The 12,443-nt window shown below is 43.7% G+C and overlaps 1 protein-coding gene across 2 annotated transcripts in view; it reads right to left on the bottom strand.

Moving 5' to 3' along the window:
- Positions 1–12,443, bottom strand: part of THSD4 (thrombospondin type 1 domain containing 4) — a 680,148-nt gene that overhangs the window by 549,101 nt on the left and 118,604 nt on the right. For both annotated transcript variants that reach the window (XM_075897742.1, XM_075897743.1), the window contains exon 5: positions 6,585–7,017. In XM_075897742.1, coding sequence (XP_075753857.1) covers positions 6,585–7,017 — 433 coding nt within the window. The remainder of the gene's footprint in view (positions 1–6,584; positions 7,018–12,443) is intronic.

Raw genomic sequence — 12,443 nt, 5'->3', positions numbered from 1 at the left:
GATTAGTAAGACATGATTTCCCTTTACAGAAACCATGGGCTGTGTCTACATTGGCACCCCTTTCCGGAAAAGGGATGCTAATGAGACACTTCGGAATTGCAAATGCCGCGGGGGATTTAAATATCCCCCGCAGCATTTGCATGAACATGGCTGCCGCTTTTTTCCGGCTCGGGGCTTTGCCGGAGAAAAGCGCCAGTCTAGACGGGATCTTGCGGAAAATAAGCCCGTTTCCGGAAGATCCCTTATTCAAGTAGGGATCCCTTGAATAAGGGATCTTCCGGAAAAGGGCTTATTTTCCGCAAGATCCCGTCTAGACTGGCGCTTTTCTCCGGCAAAGCCCCGAGCCGGAAAAAAGCGGCAGCCATGTTCATGCAAATGCCGCGGGGGATATTTAAATTCCCAGCGGCATTTGCAATTCTGAAGTGTCTCATTAGCATCCCTTTTCCGGAAAGGGGTGCCAATGTAGACACAGCCATCTTGACTTTTGTCCAACAAATTATGTTCTTCTACGTGCCTGATAATTTTATTCTTTACTATTGTTTTGACTAATTTGCCCGGTACTGAAGTTAGACGTACCGGTCTGTAATTGCCAGGATCGCCTCTAGAGCCCTTTTAAAATATTCGTGTCACGCTGGCTACCTTCCAGTCATTAGGTATGGAAGCCGATTTAAAGGATAGGTTACAAACCACAGATAATAGTTCAGCAATTTCCCATTTGAGTTCTTTTAGAACCCTTGGATGAATGCCATCCGGTCCTGGAGATTTGTTAATATTAAGTTTTTCTATTTGTTCCAAAACCTCCTCTAATGACACTTCAATCCAGGACAGTTCCTCAGATTTATCACCCAAAAAGGACGGTGCAGATTTGGGAATCTCCCCAACATCCTCAGCCGTGAAGACTGAAGCAAAGAAATCATTTAGTTTATCCACAATGGCTTTATCGTCCTTGATTGCTCCTTTTATATCTCGATAACATTCACACCACCCCAGGAGCATGAACCAATGAACAAGCTAGCTGCAGTAATGGCAAACATAGCTGGACACGCTATTGGAAATTTTGTTCACAAACATTTAGTGTATCCCCCAAACAATTCTGTTTTTCCTACGTTTCCATGATATTTTAGTTTTTTGTCAACAACTGTGCAATCAAATTTCTCTTTGTTTGAATTTTGGTTGAAAACAATTCTCGAGCTCAGAACTGAAGTTAACTTCCTAACTAAAGAAATTAATTTCATGATTAGATTAAAATAGTCCAAGTGGAAGGGAATGTTGGTTATGAAAGTTGGGGACATCCAATCAGGAAACGCTCCTACATGATGGAGGCGACAAGTAAACAGCTCAAATGTCACTTGCAAATGTTGCTTGCACATATTCCATGAGCAACCTGCAGCCAAAAGACTGAATATACAGGCAGTCCCCGGGTTACGTACAAGATAGGGACTACAGGTTTGTTCTTAAGTTGAATTTGTATGTAAGTCGGAACTGGCTCCAGATTCAGCTGCTGCCACTGAAACTGACCAGGGGCTGACTACAGGAAGCCGGAGGCAGAGTTGCTCTGCCCCCAGCTTCCTGGAATCAGCCTGATCAGTTTCAACTGCTGCTGAATCTGGAGCCTGGGACAGAACAGCTGGGGCACTGCCCGGTAGGTTCCCACAGGACCAACCCGGCAGCACCCCAGCTGCTCTACCCGAGGCATCCCGCAACAAAAGCCTGGTCTGCTGGGGGGGGCGCACTAGCTGCGCCCCCTCCCGCCCCAGCAGACCAGGGAGACCCGAGCAAAGCCACACAGGCGGAGGGACCCCACCGCCCGTGTGGCTTTGTTCCTTTGCCCCTGAGCAAAGCCGCACAGGCGGTGGGATGCCGCCTGTGCGGCTTTGCTTCTGTCTCCCTGGTCTGCTGGGGGGGGGGGGTCCAGCAAAGCCACTGGACCCCCCCAGCAGACCAGGGACACCTGAGCAAAGCCGCCCAGGTGGCGCCTTTGCTCGGGTGTCCCTGGTCTGCTGGGGGGGTCCAGCGGCTTTGCTGGACCCCCCCCCCCAGCAGACCAGGGGGACAGGAGCAAAGCCGCACAGGCAGCGTGGGTCCCGCCGCCTGGGCGGCTTTGCTCCCGGGCAAACGAGCAAAGCTGCCCAGGTGGCGGCTTTGCTCGGGTGTCCCTGGTCTGCTGGGGGGGTCCAGCAGCTTTGCTGGACCCCCCCAGCAGACCAGGGAGACCAAGAGAAGCTTTTCTCGCCCCGGAGGACACGGGTGGCGACCCACCGCCCGTGAGCTCCGGGGCGAGAAAAGCCCCGTTCGTAAGTGCGGATCCGACATAAGTCGGATCCACGTAAGTCGGGGACTGCCTGTACATATTTTCTTTTGCAGACCACACATTCATAAAGAAAATGAGAAACGGTTAAGAGAATCTGTGGATCCTTTTTGAATGTCAGTCATTCACTACGCTCTAGTGGTGAACAAGCATTCAAACTCCACCGCTCCCACAATTTCATACAATTCCACTTCCAAAAGCGGTGCTCACTCCTCAAGCACCCAATCTGGCAGGCATGAATGCTAACTCATTCAGATGATCTCACTAGTTGTGTGTTGCTTTGGCCAATACTGTGTGCATATGGACATGAGCCTGGCAAGGAAAGGGACGGATGTTTCCTGCATGTTTCCATATTCCTGAAGTGCAAAGCTGCATATTCTGAGGAAAGCACGTGCAAAGCATGCTTGCAAATACTGAAGAGATAAAGCTATGTGTACAATGAGAAATTGAATTTAGTTACCTGCAAAAACACTTGAACAAATAAAAGCTCTTCCCAGTCTCTCACTAACCAAAATTTATAAGCTTAACTTATGATCCAAGCAGTCAGTCATGTAAACTGAGTGCAACTATAAATGAAAGCACATTAAATGTACAATCATGAGGAAATGATCTAACAGACCAAGGCAGATTGAGTTCTTTTGTAAGTAATTAACTACCCTTAGGAGAAATCAAACACCAGAGTACCAGTTAATAGAACCTCTTCCCATTGATAAATTATATTTACTTCTTGGAACATACAAGGAAAAAGAAAAAGAAAAAAGAAAAAGGAAAAAAGAAGCTACTGTTCTCTACATGCCAGCAGCAGCTCTGAAGCAGGTAACTGATGATAAATTAGATTAAAGTGCATGTATAAAAGTGTAGAGATAGGAAGAACAAGTAAATAAGGACTATCAGCTTTGCTTGGGCCTTGCACTGGGCCTTGACTCTTATGAGTGTTCCTACTTAAATATATTTTATAACTATTAAATACCACATCCTAGGGAAAAACTGATCCCTGAATGGCAACTGACATTCCCACGAATCAAGTGGAAGTTATGTCATCTGAACACCACCATGATGCAAGTCGATGTACCTGCAAGGAGTTAATATTCCAGCTGCATCACCTGAACTCTGTCTCTTGTTTAAAAGATCATTGAATAGGCACACCCATTTCCTTAGAATTTGGTTATATCTATAGGTGCAGAGAAATGATGGGGATATGCTCATCCATTTTTGTAGCCTGTTGCTGTCCTATCCTTAAATACAACTCCAAAATTTAAAATTATTTCATGTGAATGTATTTCCACCCTAGGTCCCCCATAAACACTAAAACATATTTAAGATGTTACAGTGAACTATATGTCCTGCCACCATCCCAAACTTCACAAAAGGTAAATTCTCTCTTCCTTCTCCATCAGTGCTGACATCTTCATAATCCTCCCCATCTTCCAAACTCACAGTTACAACTTTCTCTTCGCCCCATTCCTGGGGTGCCACCTCTTGCCAAGTTTCCACTATAATGATCTTTCTCCGTAATCAACGTTGGGTCCATCTATGCCTTGAGCTGTTCTCTTAGGGTACGTCTACACTAGCCCCCTAGTTTGAACTAGGGAGGCTAATGAGGGCGATCGAAATTGCTAATAAAGCACGGCATTTAAATATCCCGCGTTTGATTAGCATATTCCCGGCTGGTCGCCATTTTGGAAACTGACTAGCCCAATGTAACTGCCCGAGTCTACACGCGGAGAGAAGCAGGATTCCGAGATAAACCCCTTTGTTTGAATTAACTGTTAAACCTCATTCCACGAGGAGTAACAGTTAATTCGAACTAAGAGGTTTATCTCTGAATCCCGCTTCTCTGCCGCGTGTAGACGTGGGCAGTTACTTCGGGCTATTCAGTTTCCAAAATGGTGACCGGCCGGGAATATGCTAATCAAGCTCGGAATATTTAAATCCCGTGCTTCATTAGCAATTTCGGTCGCCCTCATTAGCCTCCCTAGTTCGAACTAGGGGGCTAGTGTAGATGTACCCTTAGATACTTTCACCTTCTTCTTTCTAACTCCATCAACGCCCAGCCTCAATTCTGTGTGAAATATTTCTACTATAACCATCTTCCTCTCATTCCATATCATCCACCATTGTTACTGTATGTCATAATTTTACTGTCTTGAATAGGGATGTAAGTGACTAGTTGATTATCCAATAATTATATCGACTAGTCGCTCCCCCCATCCACTGCTGCTTCTATCAGCATGTATTTAGTCCCTTCTGGTGTACTTTAGCCTTTTAAATGTTGGCTCTTAATACATTTAAAAGACGGAGCCGCAGCGGGGTTAGCTCCCAGGCTGGGAGCTAACCTCGCTGCGGCTCCCACACTTAAATTAACTAGTCGACGGGAAATCCATCAACTACTTGATTAATTGATTAAACTAAATCTCTAGTCTTGAATTATATTAAGATCCAGATCTTTGCACGTGTTTTCAAAGATTTGCTATAGATATTTTCGCACCCACCCAACTTCCGCTCTGATTTTCCCTTACTCTATCCAACTCTAGTAACCCCTTTGAGCAAAAAACTGGTATTCTTTTGAGTTTGGAAAGCCCCTTGCATATGGTGGGCATTACCAATAATACAAACAGAAGTCTCTTTTCAGTCCTCCCTCCCGATTTTGTCCTTCACCATCTTCTTCCATATTTGGAATAGCCTGTCTCATATCCATCATGCAAATTCCACTTCCAGATCCCTCATTACACCTTACTTCTTTACTAGAACTTTCCAACACTGTTCATCTCAGTGACATCAGCTCCTGTCTTCTTACCTGAACTATTACCCACAGTATTCACATTTGTCAACCTGGTTTAGCTTCTAAGGACCTCTGGGCTGGTCTTATGTTGTGTATGTCTAGCAGGGCTATGTACATACAGAATAATCCTTAAGTATCTAATACATTTACAAAAATGACAAACTTAGGGTGTGTGTAAACCACATAACAATCCTATACAAGGGACATTCTGAGATTTGGGAGGGTGCATTAGGTGTAATGTTGACTAAACAGAAGTTTCCACTGAGAAAGCATACAAAGAGACCATTCTTGTAAAAGCCTCTGCTATGCTTTATGGAGTCATAAGGATGATGGTGTGTCTTCCTGCCCAGATGTGGCTGAGTGGCCTAAATAAAGGGAAGAATGCAATGAATGAAGACTAAAGCAGGATTTGGGGCTGAGAAAGCAAAGACTGACAACAACAAAAAACACAACCAGAAAGGATTAAGAAGCAGAATTTCTGATCACAGAAACTGTAATTTATACACCAGTGTAGCTAGGGTTTTGAAAGGGCTGTGTACCTAAAGCACATAACAGAGGTACTGAACTACTGAGATAAGGTTGTAGTGGTAAAATCAAAAAGTAGGTAAACTAACCTAAGCTGAACTCCATATTTCCCAAAGAGAAGTAGTAAACCACACATCTTTCTCTGCTGGCAGGCATCGTTGAAACTGAGTCTTTCCTGTCTCTGTTACCCCATTGTACAATTGTACAACAGCAGTAATACTTTAGAAAAAACACCAATATTAATAATCCAATAGTATGGCTCTTGAAATCAACAATATTAATTCACCAGAGACTGCAAAGGAGAAGGCCTCTTGTTCTAGGTTATACATTGATAAAACCCAGCCAAGGCAAACACTGAAGAAAGACGTTTTAAGAAATTTTCAAGAAAACCAGCCAAATATTACAGCTCTCTCAATGTTGAAAATTGTTTGTGGAGCAGACTAGTGGACCCTGAAAGTTCTCAAACAACTCACTGGGAGGTCATCCCAGAAAACAGAGAAGCACCAAAACCAAACACTTTCAGACAGCTTTAAAGAAAGTATTTTAAAGCGTAATAATAGATTTTTACTCCAAAAAGCCATAGGCACCAAAAATCATAAAACCTTAGTTTATATGAATTCCCAAATGCGGCAAAAAGGAATGCCTGCCACAAAAAGGCCATATTGTCTTTTGGTTGGAGTACAGGACTGGAAGTTGAAAAATCTGATTACTAATCCCATCCTATTCTCTGCCTTCTACTGTCTGTAAAGAAAAATTAGTGCCTTCGTTTCCCCATCTAACAGGAGCCATACATACTCTTAAATCACCAGACAGTGTGATTTTTTTATTCCATGACTAACAGAAAAGCAGGATTTTTTTTCAAATTAATAAGATCAATATATCTTTTGATTTTGAGCCACAGCAAGAATAGAAATCCAGCAAGACAAGGGAGCTGGCTTTAAAATTAAGAGAGAAAAAAAATGGACTTACATTTGTGTTGCACAATTTGTACTGTCTGTAGGCACCAATGCACACAATAGCTCCAGCTCTTTGAGGGTGGGGTTGACTTTGAAATGGCGGGTGGGATGCAGAGCCCTGGTGGGTTGAGTCAGTCCCATGGAACAAACTTTGAGATGCAGGAAAGGCCTCTGAATGGGTCGAAGCCTGCTGATAAATTGAAGGCCCCATCACCTGAGGTCCATGCTCTTCTTGGTAAAGGTTCCCATGTTGAACGAAAGGGTTAGAGGGATGATTGTGCGTGTTCTCAAGACCCCGATTCTGCTCACGTGCTTGGTTCCTCATTGACTGTCGCTGCCTCCGTATTTTCTGAGGCAGTTGCCCAGTGTCAGTTTGCAGCGGTAGTATATAGGGCACTTTTCCATATCCATATTTCCCTGGGCCTATGGGACTTTGGTTGCCATTTCTAAAGGAAGGTGAAAATAAAAGTTACTGAACTGATAAATGTATGAATGTTTAAATTTCGGAATATGAACATTATCTATGGCCAAAAGCTAGTCAAAAACAGGAGAACCATAAGCTTTTATTTTGTAATAATACATGTCCAAAGTTCTGGTCTCATTTTCTATGTTAGACATCTCTACAGCCCACAGAAGTCAACAGACTCAGGCTACCACGGTTCACAACTGCTGTTAAAAAATAGCTATCCCGCATCTTCACAACAAGCCCATTATTTCGGGCTCGCTATTCCGACGTCCCTGTAAACTTCATTTTACAAGGAGTAAGGGACATTTCAGAATAGTGCTTTATTTCGGAATTTGGTGCTGTATAGACAGTGTCAAATGACAAAATAAGCTATTTTGAAATAGCATCGAAATAAGATACACAATTTGTGTAGCTCAAATTGCATATCTTATTTCGAGTTAGGGTGTAGACCCTAAGGCTCACTAACAGCAATTCAGGGCCTCCAGGCAGAGCAGAAAATGGGCCCTCCCCACACACACAACCCTCATTCACTTTCACTAGGCTAGGACAGTGGTCTCCAAAGTGTGGTGCGCACACCCCAGGGGCTGTGCAAGACGATCTATTGGGGTGAGGGAAGAAAATATTAGAATTTCTATTTATTTTTATCTAAAACACTAAGAAAGAAACTAAGCTTTACCAATATTCAATATACAGATTGACACTGGTGCCCTCACTCGGTCCGTATGTCAGACAGTCACGTGTCACGTACAGTAGGCAAGGTATCCTAAGGGAAGAGTGGGAGTTCCACAATGCGGAAGGATTGACAGTGGCGCCTTCACTTGTTCGTTCGCTTTCAGCATATTGCGACATATTGCAGTTTACATGTGCCCGGTTAAGTGGATTTATGGATTATATTATCTAGTTTTAACTAAACTAACCCTCAAAAAATGGACAAGTGGCTTAAAAAGATTCCTGCAAAGAAACCACGGATTGAAGATAATACTAATAATGCGAGCACAAGCGAACAAGAAAATGGCAGAGCTGGCACTTCTCCTACTCCTAGTACAAGCTCTTCGTCATCCACATTACGAGGTAAAAACAATGACGATCTAATCAGATCTGACAAGAATTCGACCAAAAAAATTTGAAATTATCAAGACTATTTGAAATATGGATTTATATCCACTATCGTTAAGGATGAACCTTGCCCTAAGTGTATATTGTGCCTTGAGATATTAGCTAATGATAGTATGAAGCCATCACAATTAGCAAGACATTTAAAAACTAAGCATCCACAACATGAAGACAAATCTCTACAAATTTTTCAGCGATGTTTAAAGTCATGTGATACTCAATCCAGTACTCTACAGAATTTCACTAAACTTAATGATAAATGTTTAGAAGCCTCTTTTGAGGTTTCTTACTTAATAGCGAATGACAAAAAGCCGCATACCATTGGGGAAACACTCGTTCTTCCCGCTGCGGTAAAAATGGTTGAAATAATACACAGAAAACAATATGGACACAAACTAAAATGCATTCCTTTATCAGCAAATACTGTTGGAAGACGCATAGAAAACATTGCTGAAGATTTGAAGAAACAAGTATTAGAACAAATTACATAGTGTGGGAGTTTTGCTATACATTTGAATTAAAGTAAAGATGTTTCTAACATGTCTCAGCTTATGGTAGATTCTGTTACAATGATGAAATACAGGAAAACTACTTTTTTGTGCGCCACTAAAGGAAAGAGCATAGAATCATAGAATAATAGGACTGGAAGGGACCTCAAGAGGTCATCGAGTCCAGCCCCCCGCCCTCAAGGCAGGACCAAGCTCCGTCTACACCATCCCTGACAGATGTCTATCTAACCTGTTCTTAAATATCTCCAGAGAGGGAGATTCCACCACCTCCCTTGGCAATTTATTCCAATATTTGACCACCCTGACAGTTAGGAATTTTTTCCTAATGTCCAATCTAAACCTCCCCTGCTGCACTTTAAGCCCATTACTCCTTGTCCTGTCCTCAGAAACCAAGAGGAACAAATTTTCTCCTTCCTCCTTGTGACTCCCTTTTAGATATTTGAAAACCGCTATCATGTCCCCCCTTAATCTTCTTTTTTCCAAACTAAACGAGCCCAGTTCATGAAGCCTGGCTTCATAGATGTACCGGAGAAAATATATTCTCAACAGTAAATGACTTCTTTACTAAAAACAATATTTTATGGAAAAACTGTGTAAGTGTAACCACTGATGGAGCGGCTGCTTAGACTGGAGTTAAAAAACTATTCTGGGGTAAGTTTACAGAGATAGCACCACACATGAAATTCATTCACTGCATCATTCACAGGCAAGCTATTGCAGCAAAGAAGATGGAGCCAGAAGTGCACAAAGTGCTACAAGATGTCATCGATGTGGTTAATTTTATAAAAACAAGACCTTTAAATAGTAGAATCTTTACAATACTTTGTAATGAGATGGGGAGTGACCATGAAAATCTTCTGTACCACACAGAGGTTTGCTGGTTATCTCGTGGCAAAGTGCTTAAAAGAGGTGTCAAACTTAAAGATGAGTTACGCATTTTTCTTTTACAAAAAGACAAGTGTTCCAAATTTGCTGACCTTTTCTGTGATGACAAGTGGCTATCAGCAGATATTTTTGCAATAATAAACACACTTAATCTGTCCCTTCAAGGTAAAGGTGACATTTTAACAATGAGTGAGAAAGTAACTGCTTTTCAAAAGAAACTCGTACTATGGAGAAAACATTTTGAAAACAGATGTTTGGAAAGGTTTCCATCCTTATGTGATTTTGTTGCCGAAAACTATGTAAGTGTATCACCTACAAAAACTCTTGTATCTGCACACTTAAACTTGGAAACAGAATTTTCTAACCTGTTTAAAAATCTTCCAAATGAAGGGTTTCAGTGGATTTTGAACCCATTTGTTAAAAATATAAAAATGTAACACCTTCCGATTAGTTTTCAAGTACAACTGATTGACATCAGGGAAGATGGAAATTTACTAGCCGAATTTCAAAAAAAACCTTTGCATAATTGGTGGATGGGATTGAAAAATGAGTATCCTGATTTAGTAAGCGCAGCCAACAATGCACTTCTTCCATTTGGATCTATGACAGCCATTAAAACTAAGTATAGAAATAAACTGAACTTAGAACCAGACCTTCAAATCGCTGTATCACAACGTGTAAAACCAAGATTTTCAAAAAAATGAAGCATATTCAATCACATTGCTCTCAGTAAAAATTATTATTAACAATGATAATTTTTTTAGTGAGAGCAAAAAGGTTTTCTGTACCGATAATAAATAAAATAAAAAATATTTAAAAAACAGTGTATTTCATCTTTATCTCATCCTTTTTTAATTTCTATTTTTTGTGTACATTTTATAAAGTACATAATATATTAGTACAGTAGTACATGTATATAATTTATAAATAAATACATATACATATATTGGGGGTAAGTGCTCAAAAATTTTTTACTGATTGGGGTGCACGATCAAAAAAGTTTGGAGACTACTGCCCTAGAGCAAGGGATTGGAGTGCAGGCTCTGGCAGGGAGTTTGGGTGTTAGAGAGGTGCAGGCCTTGGGAGGTGGTTGGGGCATGGGCTTTAGGCTGCAGCATGGGATAGGGGTAGTGTGCAGAAAGGGATGTGGGTTGGAGTGCAGTGCTTACTTCAGGTGGCTCCTGTAAGGGACTGGTATACCCCTTTGGAAGCTGCTCCTGAATGGGGTGGGGGTGTGTAGTGGATTGGAGTGGCCACCCACTGATCCCAAAGGGGAGGCGCCCCTCCCAGAGCCGTGGTGGGCTACATCTGGCCCTAATGAGCCACCTGGCTGGAAGCCAAGGAGCAGGGCCAGAAAGGTAAAAAGCCTGCCAGCCAGGCCAGTGAGGCGCTGACCACTGAAGAGGCCAGAGGATTCCCCTACCCCTTAAGGAAGTGGTGAGGTGGAGAGCTGGCGTGGGCCACTGGGCCTGCTGCTGCACAGCCGCCCGGAGGAACAACAGACTTCCCAGGACTTCCCAAACACCCTGAAAGCCGCTGAGGAGTGGCCAATGGACCTGGATCCCTGTGACTCTGCAGGAGACCTACATGACTGTCAGGTATGCGCTGAGAGGGAGGAGGGAAGTGGCCCAGGGGTCAGCATGGATATAGACATGCCCGGATCAGCGTGTTTTGGGCTGGAGCCCCTGCTGATCCAGCAACAGTAAACTGCTGCCTCTAGGGACGTAGGCCGCAGCATAGCGGAGTGGGCGGGCCTGTGCTTCCCCTGCCACCCACCGCTTGGGTGGTAGCCTACCCCCTCCGCTATTGCCGGCGAGCTGCCTGCAACCCTCCTGAGAAAGGAGACCTCACTTCTGTAGATCCTTTACAAACTGGTTTCCTGCGGTCCCACCCTAAACCAGGGCTGGGCCTTGATTAAACTGTTGGGCATATAAACGGTTATGCCTGCCGCCCTGCCCTGACCAAAGGCTGGGCTACAAACTGTTTACTGGCGGCCCCGCCCTCAACTAGGGTTGAGCCTTCCTCACCACGGACTTGGCGGCTCACCCTGAACTAAGGCCGGGCCTCTGCCTATCATCTGTTGGCCTGCCCAAACCCAGGCTGCCTTTGTTATTGGTTATTTTTGTCACCCTGCCCTGAGGTAAGAGCAGGGGACCCCGGACTGGTTATCTGATGTGTTAATTCCCCCAAGAGACTGATCCGGGTGTAGTGGGTTGGAATGGCTACCCACTGACCCCGAAGGGGAGGCGCCCCTCCCAGGCTGACTAGCTTACAGGGTGTCATGGGGTCTCTGTGCACCACTGCCGTTCCCAGTCAACGGGAGCTGCCGAGTCAGCGTGAGGGGTAAGGATAGTGCACAGAGATACCCTCGTGGGCTACAGGAACAGGACATCCGCTTCCAGGAGTGACAGAGTGAAGGCAGGCAAGGAGCCTACCACAGCCCCACTGCACTGCTAGCACCAGCTGGCAGGACATGGGCCTGGGGTCACTGGGCCTTTGTCACCCAAGTCCCTGGGCACTTGTCCCCTTTGCTCCCCATCAGTGGACATTCCCACTTAATCACATTATATGACTTTACTGCAGAGAGAGAGTGAGAGTGTATTAATCCCAGTATTTTATACCACTGTAGGCAATGGGTATTTTGTGTTTGTTTTTCTTGTCACCCACTGTACCTCCATCACTTCAGGACTGTGATTTGTTGGGTTGTGGGGGATTTTTGTTTTGTTTTGTAACATTGTAGTCCTGGAGACCAAGAGCTGATGAAACAGTTCTTTTCCATTTGTACAGCTAATTATTATCTTCTGACACAACTGTTCATGTATAACCTCCCCGCAGATCAGTGAGGGATACATTTTTGAAAGGACACTTCTATCTGTAAAATGTATTCACATATTTAATT

Source organism: Pelodiscus sinensis, chromosome 14, assembly GCF_049634645.1.
Source record: "Pelodiscus sinensis isolate JC-2024 chromosome 14, ASM4963464v1, whole genome shotgun sequence".
Lineage (NCBI taxonomy): Eukaryota > Metazoa > Chordata > Testudines > Trionychidae > Pelodiscus > Pelodiscus sinensis.
The sequence above is the reverse complement of the archived record's forward strand: the minus strand, read 5'-3'. Positions and strand labels throughout refer to the sequence as shown.